The sequence below is a fragment of the Sinocyclocheilus grahami genome, unplaced genomic scaffold (genome assembly GCF_001515645.1).
Source record: "Sinocyclocheilus grahami isolate Dianchi unplaced genomic scaffold, SAMN03320097.WGS_v1.1 scaffold569.1, whole genome shotgun sequence".
NCBI classification, from domain to species: Eukaryota; Metazoa; Chordata; class Actinopteri; order Cypriniformes; family Cyprinidae; genus Sinocyclocheilus; species Sinocyclocheilus grahami.
The window spans coordinates 671,355-693,820 of record NW_015505748.1 but is presented as its reverse complement, the minus strand read 5'-3'; the positions used below and the strand labels follow the sequence as shown (position 1 = coordinate 693,820).

General features: G+C 38.9%; 1 protein-coding gene across 1 annotated transcript in view; it reads right to left on the bottom strand.

Annotated features, from left to right (window-relative positions):
- The window catches only part of LOC107556456 (myosin phosphatase Rho-interacting protein-like), a 42,516-nt gene that overhangs the window by 11,663 nt on the left and 8,387 nt on the right, over positions 1–22,466 (bottom strand). Inside the window, exons 2-9 of the mRNA XM_016239577.1 lie at positions 17,420–17,497; positions 15,579–15,644; positions 7,365–7,516; positions 7,202–7,286; positions 5,377–5,551; positions 4,797–5,127; positions 3,181–3,195; positions 2,926–3,133 (exon numbers count right to left, since the gene is read on the bottom strand). Coding sequence (XP_016095063.1) covers positions 2,926–3,133; positions 3,181–3,195; positions 4,797–5,127; positions 5,377–5,551; positions 7,202–7,286; positions 7,365–7,516; positions 15,579–15,644; positions 17,420–17,497 — 1,110 coding nt within the window. The remainder of the gene's footprint in view (positions 1–2,925; positions 3,134–3,180; positions 3,196–4,796; positions 5,128–5,376; positions 5,552–7,201; positions 7,287–7,364; positions 7,517–15,578; positions 15,645–17,419; positions 17,498–22,466) is intronic.

Here is a 22,466-nt window from a genome sequence, read left to right as displayed (position 1 = left end):
GTGTGCAGCAGTGGACCACGCTTAATTTTACAATGTTTAAAATTTAGTAGAAATGTGCGAGGTTTCTAAAAAAGAATGAATAGAGCATCGGTTAATAATCTGGCCGCAGAGGAACACAACGGGGTTGCCTGATATAAAGAGACGTAATCCCCAAAACAGAGCTTTACACTTGCGCAATACAGAAATATCTGCTAAACGTGCTACTTATCTTTGTCAACCTGGCAACCCTGTGCTCACGCGCTCGCTCCACTGTGGATAAACGCGCTTGCTTTCTGAAAACACCGGTTAGCTTGCAGTTTAGCGATTTACACTTCAAGTCTATTCTCATAAAAGTGTGATTCATCAACTGTTCATTTACAAGAGAGAGAGAGAGAGAGAGAGAGAGGCTGTGTATGTATGAATTACCACCGTTTTGCCGTGTTTCTCTATTAACAGTAAAGCTATGGCTTTAATTCCTTTAGAAACAATGATGCTACCAGCTCCTTGTTGAGAAAGATAATGTAGCTCTTGAGCGATTAAGCTATTTAGTTGTGTGACTGCACTTAACACCAAACTGCTTCTGTTTCACACAAATGCTGGCACAGACGTGCATGTTCGGCTAGAGTCGCTTTGAGATGAACTCGTGCATCTTCGGAAGCAGAGCTGCACGGAAAGTTACAAAAAATGTTGTGCACACCGCCACGTGAAACGACGTCGCGCGCACTCAAAGCGAACTTGCTGACGCTCGAGTATAAATCAGCCATAGATCAGCCTTGAGAGTGTGTGCATTAGATACATTGAAGACAGCACGTTAGTTTAGAACTCTTCTAATTTATTTATTTTTATTGTAGAGAGTGTGTTAATTTGTGCGATGATAACCTACCAGCAATGTCAATTATTGGTATCGTGATACGTATCGTATCGTGGCCTCTGTATCGTGATACGTATCGTATCGTGACTTTGCTGGTGATACACGGCCCTAGTAGGCATGTGTGTGCGTGTGTACAAAATAAGTCTGGATAGACAGGATCAGGATGAAATTAGGGCTGGACAAGTACATTCGATTAATTCAAATGTAATGTTTTGGCATTTTTCTCTCTTTTTTTTTTTTTTAAATCGAGCAATCACAGTTTTGAATAAAAATATTACCAAATGCTACAATTAAACACGCTGACAATACAGTAACAGCTAAGATAAAAACTCAAAGTTATGAGATGAAAGTTGAACTTCTTTTAACTTGCGTTTTTAGTGCTGTTTCATGCGCGAGCCACTGCAAAAGACGCGAGTGCAGCGGTAAATCACGCCTATAAAGTGCATGTTTACATAGAAAAACACTGGAAAAGCAGAAACCTGTGCTGAACTATTACTGCCAACTTGATATTTGATGTTTGCATGATGCTGATAGGCTAAAAGCTGCTGCCATTTTCATTTACTGTTAATAATTGCCTACTACTGCTGTAATATTGTCAATTGCTTTAAATTTGAATTGTCTTGACTTTTTGATTTGACTTTTAAAACTGAATGTCACCATTTTGCCTAATTTTATATTATTTCTATAATATATCAATCTCTGATCAAACTCACAGGTAAGTAAGTTTGATCAGGGTTGGAGCTAAACTCTGCAGCGCATTGGCCCTCCAGGGTAAGATTTGAGGAACCCTGGTGTAGTATGTAATATTGACAGCTAGTGGTTGAAATGGGTACTGCAGTCAAAATTCAAAATACTGGGGGTATTCAAAACATGCTGGTTGCCAGATTGAGGACAAGCAATAGAAACAAGCTCAGTTGACACTTAAAGGCAACGAGCCTTACTCTGTAAGCTGATGAGTAGATTTATTCGTGGTTTAATATGCCTCTGGTCATAGAGATTTTTAGATGGATGCAGAGTTTTTTTTTTCAGGTTGGGTAGAATCTGCTCTCTCTAAACCAGTTTGTTTACTCGCTTCCATGACTGTATACATATTCAGTAAAATGGCAGTGGGCGGAGTCACAGACCAAAACAAAAACAGACATTCCAACAAGGAACGCACATTTAAATGTACAATAACTGGCAGTAGCATTGTTTTTCAGAGAAACAAGTAGGTGAACTAAGCATGTCTCCTAAACATGTGCAAACATATTATGGTAATTTTAACAAAAAAAATAAATTATCTCCCAGCCCTAAATGAAATACAAAAAAAATTATTTAAGGGAAAGGAAAAATTATATAAAAAAAAAACAAAGACCTGACCAGATGCAGCAGCTCTATAAACCATGATGAAAAAGAGACGTGGCAACTATACATTTTTTGTCAAAGAAATTTATTCGGCCCAAGGCACAAGACTGAGAAAGGAAAGAAACTGTCAGGGGAATCAGAGCACATAATGGAAACGGGAAATTAACTGAAACAAAAGGTCATGCGTGCAAGAGCCAAAAAACAGCTGAACCTTTTCTTTAAAAACAAAAATCATTAGGTCATCTTTTCTGTTTTGCTTTAAAGGGATAGTTCGCATAAAAATGAAAATTCTGTCATCATTTACTCACCCCCATGTCATTCCAAACCTGTATAAGTGTCTTTCTTCTCTGTAACACAAGATGATATTTAGAAGAATATTTTTTCCCATACTATGGAAGTCAATGGCTACCGAAAACTGTTTAGTTACCAATATTCTTCAAAATATCTTAATTATTGTTCAACAGAAGAAAGAAACTCATACAAGTTTGGAACAACATAAGTGAGTAAATGATGACGGAATGATCATTTTTGGGTGAACTATCCCTTTAAGACGATTATAGAACTTTAAATGCCGAGTTTCTAGGGATTCCAAGTTTGCGCCACATTCACATCGAGAGCTTGCGTGAGTGAGGAGACGGCGTCTCCAGGAAGTGCATGATGACAGTGCCGGCTGTAAAACCATCATGTGTCTGTGAATATAAACACTGGGGGTTTGGGTAAGTATACATTACCTCCCGCTGGAATCGTCTCATTTCACTGCGGCCCTGCCGAACTCCACTGCATCTCTCCTCCACCTCCATTCTCTCAGCGTGCTCCAGCTCCAACGCCTCCAGCTTCTCAATCACATTCGAGCGCCCACTAAGAATGCAGAAACAGAAAGAGATCTTAACAGAGACATTACAGTGCAGTGTAGATTCTGCAGTTTCCGGCTTAATTTGCCTCTCAATTCAAGCAATCCTTTCACACATGCTGTCTGACTGACAGACCTTGCTCTCTCAATGCTCGTATGGAGATCATCAGTGAAGGTAAACTGGAGGAACCAAAAAAATGTGCACCAAGATATCAAAACATCACGTCTTACAGTGTAAATTCAGTCAAATGTACAGCTCATTTTAATTACAGGCCTGCTGCTCAGTGCCTATTAGAAATCTCAAGTCTACGGCAGTAATAGTTTTATTGCATATTTTTACTTCAATAAAGTTTACTGCATTATTCTCTTATCCTGTCATTTTTGTTCTTTGCCCTTTATTTTATAAATGAATTTTTACTTTAATAATTATCTGAAAAAGAAAAAGAAAAACGAAGGAAATGTTTACTAAATCGAAGAAACACTATATGGCATTATTCTAATTTAATTGGTTAATATTTATACTCAATTTTTACTTTAAGGGAGTGTCTTCAAGAGCAAAACAACATTATGAATATAAAAACAAGTTTAATTTAAAATATATTATAAACTACCGTTTAAAAGTTTGGGGTCAAAAGATTTTTTAATACGTTTGAAAGAAGCCTCTTTTGATTATTAAGGCTGCATTTATTTGAGCAATAATACAGTAAAAAGTGAATTATTACTACAATTCAAAATAGCTGTCTTATATTATGAATATATGATCAATTGAATTTTTTCCTGTGATCAAAGCTGAATTTCCGTCATCATTACTCCAGTCTTCAGTGTCACATGATATTTCAGAAATCATTCTAATATGCTGATTTGCTGCTCAAGAAATTTCTGATCATTATCAATGTTGAAACCAGCTGTGCTGCTTCACATTTTTGTGGAAAGTGGAAACCGTGACACATTTTATTTTTCAGGATGCTCTGATGAATAGAAAGATCAGAAAAACAGCATTTATTTGAAATAGAAATCTGTTGTAACATTATAAATGTCTTAACTGTCACTGTTGATCAGTTTCATGCATCCTTGATGAAGGTATCAATTAGTAAAACTTTTATCTTCCTCGGGAAGGAGTTAAATGTGTCTCCTGGTTTTGATGACCTCAAACACACGAACATTCCCCGACATACAGTCAGGACTTCAGTTCACAAAACCATGTCTGAAAATATTAAATTATTTTTTTCAAATTTTGCCCTTATTTGGGTTCTGCACTGCATTGTCAGCCTCCTTAAAAGGAAACAAGAAAGCCAGTCAGTGAGGTATTTGTGTCACATGACTGCTCACAGCCTCATTGGCTACTAGATACAAAGTGGCACAATTCCCATAAACCCAAATTAAACCAGAGTGGAGAGCGTTCTGTTCTTTCTCTATGAATTCTTCAGTGCTGCTCATCTATGCTTGTCAGGAAAAGTACGTCAGAGATGTTGTTTGAGACGGCGCTCTCGAGGGCTTTGACCTCAGAGGGTTGATGGGAGCTCCTTAAAAACAGCAGCATTTATCCTGTTAATTCAGTAGTAAATGCAAGCAAATTATAAGCTTATAGATTTCAGCTGAATACAGGCTCAGGACTCAGAGACCTTCCTCCGTTCATTTGATTAATGAAATGTCTCTTTTTACAATTTATTAACAAGAAAATAATGTGGAATGCTAGATAATGGTGACTGAACAAATCCCCAGTGTGTCAGTGAGATGCTATAATGGATTCGCGCGCGTCCGAGAGGTTCGGCCGGGTGGCTGTCGGTGCTGGTGACAGTGCTGCCACTGGCATCTGAGTCCAGAGAACTCATGGAGCCGCTGATGTGGGAACCGTTGGACAGCAGGCTGCTGCCTGATGGGAAGGGGTCGCTAGGAGCAGGAGACAGGCAGCGCGGGACGCCCCCCATCTCTGCACTGTGCCGGCTGGACGAGCTGCCCGTGGGCGACAGGGGGTCATGAGAGGGCTGGGAAACAGCCGAGTGGAAGGAGAGCCCGCTTCGGTCCACCTCATCACCGTTCACTGAGCTCTGATCCGAGCACCGGCTCACCATCGACCCCTCACCTATACAGTGCAATGGAGAAGAGTGACTTCATGAAGGGTTTTAGCCAAACAAATGTGTATTTGAATTCATTTAATTAAATGATGTGCCGACTAATTAATCGCAAATTTATTTGGGCTGAGAAATTTGACGGACAGGTCTGGACTGGGCAGCCGCGTTAAATGCCTTAATCATTTTAAAAAGCATTATTTCTTCCACAATTAATCGCACCAAATTAGCGTGTTAAATCAACAGCCGAATGTCTGCCACACCTGCAGAGGGCAGTGGTGAGCCAAGAGGCGGCATCTCGCTGGAGGACCACGTCTGGGACATGTCCGCCTCTCTGCTTTGCAGCTCCTCCTGCCATATGATAGAACTGGAGTCTGGAGTCTTCTCTGCTTCTGGGATGCCCGAGCCGGTCACCGCTACCTTTGCTGGGCCTGGTTCCTGAAATCAAGCACATAACATCCATTGTTTCACTACTCGCTGAATTTACTGTATAACGCTGAATGTCACGGAATATGGCACATTTTAAATGAATAAATCAAAAGTAGGGCTGTACATGTAATCATAATCATTTAAAGTTTTTTTTTTATTTAAAACAATATTGTTATTTACATTTATGCTAAATGCATAAACGTAAATGAAATAATAATTTGAAATAATATTTATTAAAACAGCATTTTGTAAGGAATATCCCACAATATCAAAATTCTTCATCTATGCTTTAATTCAAAGGGGACCTATTATGCAAAAAATCACTTTAACACAGTTGTGTGACTGCAGTGTATGAAAACAACCAGCCTGTAACGGTAAAAATTCACCCACTCATTTTTTTTATGATCCCAATAAATCATAAATCATTCTGTCTCTCAGAACAAGCGGTTCCAGATTTCTCCCCAGGCACACGTCACCATAGGGAAAAGGTCCCACCCATTTGTGATGCTCTCTCTGCCCTATTAGCATAGACACAGGCCTGATTGAGTAGCAGCAGTCCACCATTACTGTAGACATACAATGTCAGTGCCAAATAGGCATTACAAGTGTTGCGTTTTGGGATGCACCAATGAACATAGGAGCTCCATAGACTCCCTCCATCTGAGCCGCTAAAGACACTGTGGTTAAGTTTCATTTTCAAAGGAAATATCCCGGGGAAAAAAAAATCGATAAATTCATGCCAATCATTTTACAAGTCTGATTCTGAAAGACGGATCAATACCAACGCTTTGTGCTCAAACTTCATCTAGACAAAGCAAGCGCATCATATTTTGTTTTCAAATTGCCTTTCTGAAAGAGCTTCTTGGCACTCTGTAAGGCTAATGTTGCTAAAGCTACCATCGTCTTTGCCTCTTATCACTGATGCTGCCTTCACGTGCTACCAGAACGATCGTAAACAGGAATGTGGTAGTTAAAAACTGCATATGAAATCAATGCGAGTTGATCGCTTGAGAGTTTCTGACAGTTTCAGTGCACGAGATTGTGTTATTGTTGCCAGTGTGCCGGACTCTGAAGCTCCGCCCTCTTCTGAAAAGGGGGAGGGAGCACCAGCTCATTTGCATTTAAAGGGGCAATGACAAAAACAGCGCGTTTTGGCTCATACCCTAAAAGTTGCAACTTAAACAAGCTATAAAAAATTAACTGTGGGGTATTTTGAGCCAAAACTTCACATACACACTCTGGGGACATCAGAGACATATTTTACATCTTGTAAAAAGGGCATAATAGGTCCCCCCTTTAAACAGTTAACCTGTTGTGCATCCCTTTCTTTGCTAAACCGAAAGGAATTGATTTAATTTAATTTGTTAACATCTTAAAAGATTAATTAAATTGTTTATGCATTCATTTGATTTACATAGTTTTTGATAATAATATTATATTAAATAATAAAACACAAGCACAGATAAACATTTGTGAATTCTACTGATTAGACATCATTTTTGATTATTAAAATGCAATAAAACCACAGTTCAGAAACTTAAAAACTGAAATCACGGAATTTGGGAAAACAAAAAATTCCGTTTGAATTTGGGAACACAGAAATCGGAATTTGGAACAAATAAAACTGATTTCAGAGCACAGGTTGCAGTCATAAAGTACCTGTGAGGTTGCTGGTTCCACTTTGCGTTTCTTCTTTTGATTTTGCTTGTTGGTTCTTGGATAAACCACTAGCTGTTCACTCCACCTGGTGAAAGACAGAAGAGGTCAAGCTCATCTCGTGTCCCATCGGTGGGGAGACTGACGCCCTGAACACGCCACATACCCATTGATGATCTCCTTGTTGTCTCCTCGTATGTAGTACTCCTGCTCCGGGGTGATGATGCACAGAGCGTTCTTCTGTCCGGTCCTGGCCTCAGCGTCGATCACATCAGTGCACAGGTTCATGTTGACCGTCCCTTGCGGTAGTGTACTTGGCTGTGTGGGACAACAGATGACAAGTTAACGGCGACAAAAGTCCAGATTAATTTTGGTCAGACAGAGACAGCAATGGCTCAGATTTCATATATCTATATATATTGTGATCTTTGTCATTTAACCTCACTTCCTGCCGTTTCTGCTGAAGTAGCTTATTCTAGAGCAACAGTTTCTGAGTAAACACGTACGTCACTGATACATTTCTCAAATCATTAAATCAGTGCGGGGACCCGCCTTAATCATTACTGTAGTGCCGATGCCATTGTTCCCTGATGCTCCAGGCCTGCCACCATCAGCCCGTGCCAAACACGTCACTGGAAACATGCCTTTATTTACGCCTGTCACCCTGGTGTGCTTTGAGAGGCCGGTCACGTCACACATTAAAGCTGTACTGGACCCACATTGGACCCCCAGCAGCTGGTCTAATGGCAGCAGATCCATTACGGTCCCACATCAACAATAAGAACACTGTCAGAGTGCTGTTCAACGACCTCAGTGGTTCAGGACTGCACAGACTCATGATACATGGGTACTTCACACAGATCAACGTGTACAAAACCATTCAAAAGTTTGGGGTTAGTACGTTTTTAAAAAAAATACTTTTATCCATCAAGGATGCATTAAATTGATTGAAGGCAACAGTAAATGTATGTTACAAAATGTTACAAAAGATTTCGGTCAAATAACTGCTGTTCTTTTGAACTTTCTATTCATCTGTGAATCCTGAAAAATAAAAATGTATCACAGTTTCACAAAAATATGAAGCAGCACAACTGTTTTCAAAATTGATAATCAGAAATGTTTCTTGAGCAGCAAATCAGCATATTTTCATGATTCCTGAAGGATCATGTAAAATTCAACTTTGATCTAAGAAATAAATTACATTTTTATATATATTCACATAGAAATCGGTTACTTTATATTGTAGTATTTAGCAATTTTGACTGGACAAAGAAAAGTGTATAAAGAGTATAAAGTGTAAAAAGAAAAGTGTATATGTTATGTATGTATAAGTTTCTTTGAAGTTTTCGCAATTTTAAAACCAGCTTTCTGACTACATTTGTTTATTTTAAATGATTCTCTGGTGTCACTTGTTTTTTTAAAGAATGTTAACTATGATCTCATTTAGTCTCAATTCACATGAGGTCATAAAACTTTTTTTTAAATCTGAAAATCAGAAGACTTGAAATTCTGTGCATGCATCCTGTGTATGTGGTCCTTTCTTGCTATTTTAGAGCTTGAACAAGACAGTAAGTCAAACAGGTTTGGAACGAGATATGAGAACGAGCATATAATGGCTTAATTTTTTGGGTGAACTTTCTTTAAAGCACTGGACTGAGATTCTTTCAGTGTTAAGATCCAGAGATTCGCACTCCACCGTCTCGCAACTTCTGCCCGGGCTGTTATCAGACGTTCTTGCAGACTCGAGATGTAAAACAGGTGCCGTCTTTTCCTGATTCCTTTTATGGCCATTTTAAGTGATCTAGCTTTATTAAAAGCTGCCAGTAAACTCCAGGGAATGCCAAATATGGCAATTACAGTGTCTCACAGTTATAAACTGCAGAAGTGTTTCTGTTTCACTACAGAGTGAGTGCTGCAGAGTGAAAGAAATCTGGGTAACGAGACACCAGCAGCATAAGAACACAACAACAAAGAGTCTCACGTCCCTTCGTGCACAGCCCCGAAAACACACAACGGGACATTATCCCACATTATCACTTTTATCACACATTATCCCTTTGTTCCACCACAAATCATGATAGAAACCTAGATGTATCGGATTACTAATTTCATATTATTTTATCCAGAAGGTCATTCAAGAACAAACCCAAAACTGTAGCATAAATTCCTGTAAAAGTGCCAGTAGCCACAAGCACACAAATAACTTGAGCTATGTGTGTTAAAGTTAGAAAGCAGTTCATTTAGGTCTTTGGACTCGCTTGGGTTGGGGGTGGGAGTCTTTAAGACGTCTTCAGGTAAGAGAGGAAAATATGAGGCAATGCATGTGAAAAAAAAAGAAAAGAAAAACAGGAAGAGCAAATAGCTCGAAGCAGGAATGTCATCAGGGGGAATGTCGTCCCGCTGAGGTCCTCACACATCTGCCCTGCGGGGACAAGGGGCCCACGCATAAAAATACAGTCACAGGCCCTGTGAATTACAGCAAAGGCCCAGGCCAAACACTAATGCGTGCTACGGTTAATGAATCCATCATAATGACTTAGTAAACATGTATATAGGCAGTGAATCAATGGCTTATCGGAAACAAAGAGTTTACGTTTGCCAAGCTCGCCATTCATGCATTTCACACTATTGTGGTTTTTATTCCAAAACACATCAAATCTCACATCCTTTCATTGTCTTGCTATGCTCAGCTTTTTTTAGAACTGTAATAAAACTAAAAATGCTCTCTTGCTCACTTGCCAGTTTGTCCTGCATTGTAAGGAATCAAACTGCATAGTAACTATTTTACAGTCAAATACAGAATGAAAACTTGTTTAATAAAATACTTTTTAATGGCTCTATGTTCCAGTTAAAACAAGGATCAGTGAATGAGGTCCTCTATAACCACTGTCCATCTTAAAGCGACAGTTCAGCGAAAAACGGTAGTTTCTGGCACCTGTCGATGTATGAATAGAGCTGCGTAAAGTTCTTTATTCAGAAAAACATCATGGATGCATACAGATTTGGAGTGACAACACTTTCATTGTTGGGTAAACCATTATTTTAAGTTTCAGTTTGTTTCTCACACAAAGCTTAACTTTCGGAGACTTGAAATACAGCCCATGAGCCATATGAACTACACTGTCAAAAATGATTTTTCAAATTTGTATAAAACAAAGGCTATTGGAAAATGATTTACAAGAAAATACTAACAGGCCATGATGCAAAGCTCAACAGTTTCCCATTTGTTGATGAGGGCAGATTAAAACACAAAAACAGCCAGAAGGACAAGTTTTTAGGAGTGACAGCAATGTTTTGGGTCACAACAGCTGTTTTATTGCAAACGTAAGTGGCACAATAGCAAAGCTGCTCCATTTTCAGGTAGCTCTTCTTATTTTACAGCACATATGTGCCCAGACGTGCCATGTCCTCTGTTAAAACACACCTATGTGAATCTTCCAGCTCAGCAACACCTGAGGGCTATAAAACGGACACATTTCATATTCAACACCTGGCAAAGAGCAGCCCCTTCGGTCTAAAGCAAACGGTGAACTCCAGCGGATCTCAGATGATCAGAGGTCTAAAAAAAAAAAAACAAGATAAATGTGGGGTCGCTTGATGTACGATGTAAAATCTGTGTCTGAAACAAACTCTGCTTTACTCTGTTAAGTTGGTTTTCTCTAGGTGTTGTGGCAAAGTCCTCAGCGGAACGAGAATCTCAAAGCATATTTAACATTTCGATGTGGTTTTAGGGGGCTAACGTTCTCAGAGTTTAGCACCGTCACCCACAGTCCTCAGCAGTTTCTCCTAATAAGGGCATATTGGGGGGAAACGCAATCCTGAGTGCAGACTCCACGTTAACAACATCTCAGTATGACAATTAAAATACTTTGCTTCAAGACCGCAGCTGAACGCACATCATGTTTATACAAGTCACCAGTAAAGCTAGATGAATGGCTACTTACCGGCTGACTCTCTTAATGCAACTGACAAGTTACGGGTTTAGAGAGTTCATGTGTTTTAAAACAACTACAACCATACTGGGATATGATTACAACAGAGCCTGGAGTGAAATGAGCACACTTGAGCGTAGAGGTCGATTGGTATGGGTTTTTCACTGGCTGATGCCGATATTTAGAAATCAGGGCAGCCGATTGGCCGATATATGATGCCGATTTTTTTGGCCAATATGTTTGGCCGATTTTCTTTCTTTGTTTTTTTCTTTTCTTCATCTCATAAAAGTGAGTTTAAGTAAATGATTATTGCAGGGTACAAGATATTAATAGTAGTAGTAGCCTAATTCGGAGTAATAATACATGGCTCAAAACTTAAGCACCTTCTCAAAACAGTTCTGAAGCATGCTTTTTGTTTATGTTTGCTGACAGACACCAGCGTTTCCCACAGACTTGCAAATGCAAATTCATTCTACGCCAGCAGGAGGCGCTGTTGGAGCGGGAAGAGATATAGCGGTTTCCTCTGTAACGGCTGTAATCTAATAAGCACTGCACTCACAAACGCTACTTTATCAGGCATTACAGGAAAGACGAAATGAAAATGACACCAAAGCTTTTCTGAAGATGGTCGGTTCTTTTTAAAGATACATATAAAAACACCCGCGCTGCATTTTAATTTAGAAACGTGCAGTGATCAGTTTATTCAACGAAGTAACTCAATGTATGCTCTGCTGCTCACAACTGCTTAAGAGTGCACTGGCCACGAGCGATGATATCGTGGATGCTATTGTCGGACCTACATACACATTTCAAGAGGAAAGTTAACGTGCACGTTATAATCAGCCCAGAAGTTTCGTCTGAACTGCATGCGTTTCTAGTTTCACAAGCAAATGACTTGTTGCACTTATGAATATGATAACTTTCCGGCATCAATTCTAGTAGGATGAACCGTAATTACGCTTTCGAAATGGTCTGTTTTGCCCTGCCATCATTAGCTGAAACTGTGTGTGAGCAAGAAGCGGCTGTAACGCTTAGCAGCCCGCAGATGGGCCTGCCTATATATCGGCCTAATTTGCAGCACAATCGGCCGATGCCAATTAATAAAAAAAAATGCCGAAAATCGGCCAATTAATCGGCCAACCGATCAATTGGTAGACCTCTACTTGAGCATTTTTTAAGCTCAACTGAAATTCACAATATACATAGCAAACCCTTATATAGCTAAAAACGAGCCAATGGAAGGTTCAATGGAAAAACATGCCTATCATGACATTTCTGTAAGATATTACGTTGCTTCTTGAATGTTTCTCAACACATAAAGTGTGTTCAGTTCTCAAAAATGAAATGCGCTAAAAGGTTAATGCTCTATCGCATATTGAAAATAGCATAACTAAACCCGACCCCAAGCCGATACTGACAGTGTTAACAAAAGCAAATGAGTTAAAAACACATTTGCTCAAGCAATCATTTTATCTTGCTTCTACAAGTCTTTAAGCTCTTTTATCGTGACTTGTGTTTGATGGACTCGCACCGAGCACTTCACATCACAAGTGCAGTGCTTTACCAGGTGCGCTACCGAGCAAGTTTACGACCTCAGAAAAGCCAAAAATATGGAGTTGGTTATGTGATGCAAACATCAAAATGTATTAGTTTGCAAATGCACTATGGTAAAAGTGTTTCGAGCTCATAACATAGTATTGTGCAAGAAAACGTATTAAAAATAAGTCTTTATTAATTGATAATCTGCCTCTGTATAAGCAATCATTTTATCTTGCTTCTACAAGTCTTTAAGCTCTTTTATCGTGACTTGTGTTTGATGGACTCGCACCGAGCACTTCACATCACAAGTGCAGTGCTTTACCAGGTGCGCTACCGAGCAAGTTTACTACCTCAGAAAAGCCAAAAATATGGAGTTGGTAAAATGTATTAGTTTGCAAATGCACTATGGTAAAAGTGTTTCGAGCTCATAACATAGTATTGTGCAAGAAAACGTATTAAAAATAAGTCTTTATTAATTGATAATCTGCCTCTGTAATCATAATCTGTGTGAAAAGGAATAAAAGTTGTTGGTGTTTTACTGCCACTAGTGTTCATTCGGCTGGAAACTGCAGTGAATTGTATGTACAGGTTCATTATTGAAAAAAATTAGGGGCATGTTTCACCAATGAACCAGGGTTGAAAGGAATGTTCACTAAGGAAACAGTATCTCAGACTATATAGAGGTAAAACAGACTCTGTGCTATGAGAAGATTCCCAGGAGAGAAGAGAAAAATCAATTAAGACATTCCCGAAAATCCATTTAGCCTCTTAGAAGTGAGCTAGTGTGTCATGTGCTCAAATATCAGTTCAATTCACAGCTGTAATGCAACCACCTTTACTAGAGACACAACATTTCAATACTATAACATGCAAAACAAAGTTAGAGTCCTACTACTTAACCCCAAGCACATTTTTGCACAAAAAAAACAAGCCAAAGTATTATGCTTTGCTTATATCCATACTCTGAAGAGCCTTTTTTTCTTGACCTAACGTAACAGCATTTCCTGAAACTCCCCACACAGATGAAAAGACAAAACAATGGCAGGAAACTCTGTAGTACCCTGAACTAGTTTGGACTGTCCTCACCACTCACTGGAAATAAAAACAATGTCCTCCCTCAGCCATCTCGCACAATGATGTGACTCCAACCTTCTGCCTTATGTTGCAATGCAGAATGATGAATTGCACAGCGGTATTGGGCATTGCTGCAGTAAGCAACCTAAGCGTCGGGAGTCGAGGGTCCCGCGGGACTCAGCACTAGCACTGAGCCTGTGTGTGGGCCTCACTGTTTACACACAAACACTGTAATCTCCGGGCAGATCAGGCAGCTAATTTGGTCACCCATGTCACATTCCTGTGAAACAAACAGGCTGAGCCGGGCTCTCATTAACCACAGGACCGTGTTCTGCTGGTCCACATCCCTGATGGACTCCCTCAGCATTTCTCATCTCTGAGCTGCTGATGAAGCAACAAACTTTTCTTGGATTATTTTAGTTCAGGAACGGTTATGTTGTCTTTTTATTGGAGAGGATTCCACTAAGGTTTGGTTTAGGGCTGCAACAACTAATGGATAAAATAGATTATTATCGATTATGAAAATCATCGACAACAATTCTCATTATCGATTAGTCGGGTCTGCCCACCGTGCACGTCCAACTTCAGAGGGTCGCGTCAAATTACAGCACTGAATTACGCATGTCTATGGACAAAATGCATCTAAAAATAGTGGTGGAAACAGAATGAGATCCTGCATGAGAGTTACGTGATCCAAGCTGCCCAAAATATGAGAATTCTTTATTTTAAGCTTTCTAAGATAATGCATTAGCCAGAGTAATGGCTTGCTCTGTCAGGCACTTTGAGAGTTGATGCGTGTGCGTCCTCAGTGCAAAAACTTTCAGTTTAAAAGGTCAACATGCATTGCGAGTATTTTATGAGAGTAGGAACTGTAAGGGGATAACAGCGTGTAATTGTCAGAATATAAATATCAGACGCCTTTTACAGAATAAAGAAATGAGAGTAAGACGTGTCTGTGATCAAAGTGAACATGTGTTCCCGCAGAACATTACTCTTACCTATTGGTTACAACTGAGTTTGTGATTTTATTCGTCTTTATCTTCTTTATTATTATTTAAAATTTTAATACTATATTTAAACTATATTCACAATCACTATATACAATGCTTAACAAATTTATTAAAACAAATTTATGTAAGCTGTTTAACAAATTATGGTTTGTGCCACTGCTGCTCTAAACTAACAGTACTGGTGATTACCAAAATCATTTTTTAGCTTTCTGTATGTGTTAGTCCTCCAATATGTGTGAGCTCGTTAGTAACAGTAGTAGGCTATTTCTAATGCTATAATATAATTATTGCTGTTATCTATGAAAGAAAGGCAGAGAGCTTTATAGTGTTTTTTTTCAGATACCCAATTACAGTCAAAACGTACATAAACAATGCCAGCAAGAAAGCAAGCTGTTATGAAGGGCATAGGAGGCCAATTTTGTTATGTGAATAAATACCATTTAGTTGTTTAAGTTTATTTGCCCAATAAATGACAATAACATTTTTTGATTTAAGCAATTTTTTGACAGATTCCTAAAATGTGCTTTCTCTTTATTATGGCAGGTGGTCTAATAAATTGTTAAGCACTGTATGCTTTCATAGCATTCAGTTGGCACGTTTGTTTGAAGGACATTGACATTGTTTTTTGTCAATAATAAAAAAAAATCTCTCTCTCGATTAATCGAAAAAATAATCGACCAACTAATCGATTATCAAAATAATCGTTAGTTGCAGCCCTAGTTTGGTTTGGTCAGGGCAGCTTTGAAGAGAACAAATGTAATCTCTTAACGAAGCGATTAGATTCACAGATCACTGATGTGCAATTGTGAGAGATGTAAAGCTTACCGATTCATCCAGAGCGAAGCGCAAGCAGCCGTGTTCATAAAGGACAAAGAATCGCCGCTGCCATTTCTGTGTTTAAAGGAAAGATTAGTAATGTTATTCATATTTTCTCAAATACATACACTGTCTATTGGTTAATATACATTTAAGTCTGCATTAAATGAAAATTCAATTTCAAACAATTCACCCGTGCATGCATTTCAGTTTTTGATTTTTAATCAAGATGTCGTAACTTGAACTTCTAGTGAAATGCTGGGCTTCTCCGATCATTTTATCTTTTTCAATCATCTCCATCCAAGTCCCGCTCCAGATTTTTCCGATAAGCTATTTAACTTAGATGAATTTGAATTGGTAACACTTAAGTATAACTATAAACTTAAGTACTTACAAATAATGAACAAACTATTCGTTTATATAGGTGTATATGACTTTCTTCTTTCAAAAGAATCCAATAGGAGATGCCTCGAGGGTGAGTAAAACTCAGGCTAATTTTCATTTTTGGGTGAACCAACCCTTTAACAAATATAGAGACTACAATATATAAACTACGAATAAACTATAAACTAAGTTTGTTCATTATTTGTAAGTATTTTATAAGTGTATAGTTATACTTAAGTGTTACCAATTCATCACATCAAATTAAAGCTCTAACTTCACAGTTCTAATACAAAGTTTTGAGTGATTAATCAATAGGGTTGGGTATCGATTGGGTTTTTTACGATACCAGTGCCAAATCGATACTTTTAAAACGGTACCGGTGCCTAAACGGTGCATGAACCGATACTTAAAAAAAAAAAAGAGCCACACACAAAAAAACGATGGATAACATTAAAGAACATTAAAAATATTTAAAATAAATATGCATAGCATTCACATGCTGCTAGGATGCTCTCATTTCCCGAGTTGTGCTTCCCTTACTCTAATGCTAATAAATATATTTCGCGATCTGGGTCATTATTTAATACAAAACAATATTTAATACAAAACCACACATAATGTTTCTACTGTATCTCTGTCAATCACTCTGATATTTAGTTAAAATGAGTGAATTGACTGAGTGCTGTCTGTCACTGTCTTTAATCAGTTCTGTGAATGACTGTATGCCACATACACTGTAAAATGTTATATATTAAATATAACATTTTCAAATGAAAATAGCAACATGATCGCTTTATAAAGTAGGCCTATGAATTCATACGTGTTGAGGGCTAGATTTTCATTGGAGGAAACAGCTGTGCTGAGCGCAGCGAAAATGTTACAGTAACGTTAGATGGGAAACCGGTTGCCCCCTCGTGACCTTTTGTAAACCGTATGTATGACAAAGAACTGCACAGATACAGATATTATAACAATCTATCGATAAACACACACCTTGTGTCCTCAGTTTCTGTTTGAGTCCGCTCGCGCTGCGGATTGAAGTGCGCGCAGAAAGACGGGGAGGAGACGAAGTCTGCCGCCGTTTTCATATGAAATTTTAAGGGGACTGACTCTGAGGCGATCACGAATTTGTGTACAGTTTATGGAGCTAATCGCTATAGCCCCGCTAAAAATGGCCTAGCGACGCCCATGCTTCTTACATCCATTTCGGAGAATCAGGACAAATATTTCAATCGATCGCTCAGGCATTTAAGTGGCACCGAAATGAGGCACCGAAACCTGCGTTCTGATTCGGTTCTAGTACATACCGGTTACATAGGTACATAGGGTTTCGGTACCCAACCCTATTAATCAACAGAACAAATGCAGTATCCCACACACCTGATGAGCTTTATTTGTGTACAGTGCCAAGACACTAATGCAAACAGATGCCAAACTTTCATACAAATAACGTCACGTCCTCTTACCCGGGATCTCTGCATGGGATTGTCAAAGTCCGTCCCCTCTGGAGCCAAACACAGCCATCCGCCATAGATCGGCTTGGCCTGCAACAAAATCAACATATATTAAATCAAGTCAACAACTGTACATGTTTGAGGCAAAGGAACAATTTGTGGTTTGATTTCTGTAAAAATTGAGATTTTGATCATTTTGCGGGACTGACATAACCACTTTTAAAGTGTTAGCTCCAGGTGCAAGCATAGACGCAGCTAAGCAGGACTAGACAAGTTAATATAGCTTCACTTTAAAGCAGATGTTTGCCTCAAAGGTTAAAAACGCAGTGTTATTAAGCAGCGTCTCACCTTCTCACTGAATGCAATGACCTCAAATTTATGACTTGAATATTCTTTACCCATGAATACAAAAAGACCAAGCAAGACTCTGATGTTGTAATATTATCCATCAGTTGAGCTTAAGCTAAACAATGACACTACTGTCTTTTAGAGTTGCTTTACAGCAGAACCTGAACTGTCTTCATAGTTGAGGTTCCATAACTGATTTTTGGCGCTTTTCCACTGCGTGGTACGACTTGGCTCGGCACGGCTCAGTACGGTACAACACGGCATGGCTCAGTTTGCGTTTCCACTGCAGTTCAGGACCGCTTTAGAGTGGGCGGGATTATTCACATGTCGTTATTATAGTTGCGCCGCCTCTACTGCCGCGACTCCTGAAAAACATTTTCATTCCACGTCGCCCCATCAAGCTCTCGCTGGATCCGCTCCTCTGCTAGCAACGAGAGGAACGTCTGTACTTCCTCAACAGACAACGAAACAGCCACTTTTTGGTTGTTAAAAAAGGTGCGCTTGTTCAAAACAGATCCTTCGCTGGCTGTGCTGATTTAATCTAGCGGTTCTGTTTTGTTTGATTCGCAAGTTCAGTGATGCAGGTAGTGACGATTCTCTCCGGCCAATCCGTGATCAGCAGAGTTTACACGTCACGTTTTGGTAACGGTACGGTTCACTTGGAACCTCAACCGAGGGGGTACTAAAAAAAGTACCAGGTACTGTACCCAGTGGAAAACCCCCCAAAAGTGAACCGTACCATGCCATGGAAAAGCGCCATGCGATTTTTCTTTTTATTACTCTGAAGCTGCTTTGACACAATCTGCATTGCTCAAGTGACATAACTTGACTTGGGAATCTTTAGGCACCTCAAGATCTGATCCAGTTCTAAACAATATTTTTTTCTGATTAATTAATTCATGAATGAGTTTACCACCATTGTATATCAAATTTATTTGTGCATTTTTATTAAATTACTTGTATGCTTATAAGTACTCAAAATCACAAATGTAATAATAAAATTAAAACAACTATGTTAAGAATTATTAATTAAATACAGCTTTAAAATGTACAATATAGCAAATGAAAGAGGACAAAGAAATGCATTACAAGCAACAAACAAAAACTGCTTTCAGTATCTGAGAGTGCTTGAAGTTTCTCTGTAAAGCTTCCAGACAAAGAGCAGACAGTTCACTGCCTCTTTTGCTAAGCATTATTGCTGTTTGATTATTACTGATAGCATCACAGACAGCAGCAGGTCTGATAGGCTGCATTCACACGAATGCACAGACATATTTTGACATATATGTTTTGTCATGTTGTTAAAACAACACTGTTTACAAGAATCACTGAAGAGAGAATCGCAGTGATTTTTTCTCTCCCAGCCCTCCCCATAAGCACCTATAAATACATCTTTAAAACAACAGAGGATACCTGGGGACCAAATTTAGCCGTTTTCCTCTCTGGAAGAGGTGGGGGATTGGAAGCAAAACAAAACACAGCTGTGACTCCAGCATGTGAGGAGTGGCACACCCCTGCGCTTTCCTTCCTCTCTCCAGCTTCAGGTCTAACCCTACGGCCCCACTGTCCGCATCACGTTTAACTCCCAATTTCCTCCCAGGCTGAATCCTGAGGGCGGCCGGCTCCCAGCGGGCCTCTTTATCCCTGCATCCCCTGGACGCACTCACCCTGACCTTCTACCCCCGCCTAAACAAACCCAACACCCACCCCGGGCCCAACCGCAGCTTCAGAAGTGGGATCGACCTCTGGGAAACTCTGCTCCACTTTCCCAACACGCACTTCCTTTCACAAGCCCCCGTCCTGCCCGCTCACAGCAGACCTCCTTCTGCATGGGAATCACACTGGGACGCTTCAAGCCACTTGATGCAAGTTTCCATTTTTAACATGCGGGCTAGACCTTGAAGTAAAAGACAACTCTAGAAGACAAGTATAAAGCAAAATGCAATCCATGTATGATTCCTGTTGCTCTCGCAATGAGATCAGTAGGAAGCTGGAATATATTCTAGCAATTAAATTTTTGCATCAAGCTTCTGAAGATGTCAACAAAATCTGAAGATGAAGATGCTTTCAAAATCAGAAAAAAACCATTTACATCTGGTCCTGTAAAGCTAATAAAAGCCAAATCCCATATGAGCTGATCTCTTTTAATAGACTCTATGCATGATTGCTTTCTCATTTAGCCACTGCAACTTCAGGTGCAACGCAGTGTATCGAAATTGTGAGGAAATTTAAGCACAAAATTAAATCTTTGATGAAGTCTTACAGGACAGAGCAATACTAATACAATCCACCTCCACAAAAATATATGTAAAGCTTCTGGAACTGTTAGGTTTAAAGGGTTAGTTCACCCAAAAATGAAAATTCTGTCATTAATTACTCACCCTTATGTTGTTCCAAACCCGTGAGACCTTCGTTCATCTTCGGAACACAATTTAAGATATTTTTGATGAAATCTGAGGGCTCTCTGGCCCTCCCATAGACAGCAAGGTAACTACCACGTTCAAGGTCCAGAAAAGTACCAAGATGATCGACAAAGTAGTCCGTGTGACATCAGTGGTTCAACTGTAAAGTTACGAAGCTACGAGAATACTTTTTTGTGCAAAGAAAACAAAAATAACAACTTTATTCCACATTTTCATCTCTACTGCATCACTTTGGACGTGCGTTCACGACAGTATCATGATGCGAGCGTGTGGCGGCGCTGACCCAGATCCGGCGTAGTGACGTCATCATGTCGGATCTGGGTCAGCGCCGCCACACGGTCAGAAATTGTGTTCTGAAGATGAACGAAGGTCTTACGGGTTTCGAACAACACGAGGGTGAGTAATTAATGACAGAATTTTCATTTTTGGGTGATCTAACCCTTTAATATAATATGCTAAAATGTTTTATATACATATACACACTGCCATTCAAAAGTTTTTTGATGTTTCTTTAAACATCCATTATGCTCATTAAGGTTGCATTTATTTTATCAAAAATACAGAAAAAACGTGTACTGTTTTGAAATATTACTACAATTTAAGTTTTTCTAATTTAATATACGTTAAAATAAATTTATTCCTGTGATGGAAAGCTGAATTTTCATCAACCATTACTCCAGTGTTCAGTGTCACATGATCCTATATAAGAATAGGAACAAGAACACACAAGTAAGAATATATATGAAAATATGATATGGGAAGCTCGCATAGAACTAGAGTTTTCAGAGGAAATGCATATAAAGCTCGCTCTGGAAGGCCTTGAGAGAAGTCAAGAGCATTCTTAAAGGAATGAGCCAGTGAAGATTACAGTATTTAGAAAGCCTTTTACCCCCGGGTAAGTAAATGACTATGTGCTGCCAACATTTCCTCAAAGGAACCGTTTGACTCAAACATACAACGTATACTGTAGCATCCAACTTCCTCTGTAAATCACATAGAGGAACAGATAAGGTAACTCAATTGTGTTCATATTTTTAACGTATATATTTTATAGATCCACAACGGTCAACCTTCTAGCTATTAAAATTAAGGTTATTTTCAGACTTTTAGAACATTTGCTTTGTTACGAAGCAGGAACTTACAACTGTTACAATGTTGCAAGGTTATTATAGTTTTTAATTTTTAAATTAGTTTTATTTTAATATCGTTTTCAAATTTGCTATAAAATTCAGTTGAGTTTTTATTAGTTTCATTCATATTTTTGTTAGTTTTAGTTTAGTTTTTATTTTGTGAACGCATTTTTATTTCGTTTTTATATAGTTTAGTTTTAGTTTCGGTTTTAATTAAAGTTTAGCAGAATTAATAGATCACTTCCAGAGCGCAGGCCAAAGAAAGACGTAGGCATATTTTAACCTTAGTGAGGCAAAGATATAGCGACACAAAATTAACGCATGCTGAGATTGATTAGATCGTAAAAGTAGCCTTTTTTACTCAATTAATCTACACAAGTCGCGCTTAATGTCATATCCAATTATGTGTGTTGAGATGTTTAGTTTGAAAATAAATGTAGCCTGATTTGGTTATATGTCTTTTCTTATTTAACCATAATCATGATATTAGGCTATAACTGTGGTGCCTTGCTCACTTTTCCGTTAACAGCCATGCATCAATCAAAACTGGGACTAAAGGAATTTAATAATAATGGCAATCGCATTTAACAGTAAAGGCTTATATTTTAATGTTCTTTTCATTTATAAAGAATTCTAAGCATGTGTATGATGTGATTTAGCCAATGCACATTTGTTCAAAAGCCTGGCAGAGTGATCACAAGATGCTAGGCAAAAGTTTTGTATTGTTTTCAGAAAGGATGCGCGTTCTCATCTTTTTTTCTGTTAATTATCATGTTGCGCTGCATGTATTTTTCTTCAAAGCACCGACTTAGAATGCCTAATGTTGGTTTGATTGCTTGTGTTACATGATAAAATAAATAATCTTGCTTACCTGATGTAATAGATTTAATGCGAGTGCGGTTCGGGTCGCGACTCGCGGTCTTTATGTCAAACGGTTCTGGTCTGGTACAGAATTAAATTAGTGCTGCTGTCAGATAATGGGTCGGGTGTTCTGTTAAGTACTGCTGGTGCACGTTTACCAAACAGGACCCGTGCAGGCTTTAAAACTGCTTTGCGTCTCTCCGTCAGATAACTCCATGTGCGTGATGCACCATTACAGGTAGGCTATTTCCCTAAACCTCCACACAGCTCGTATATTTTTCCGCCAAGGGGTGAGAA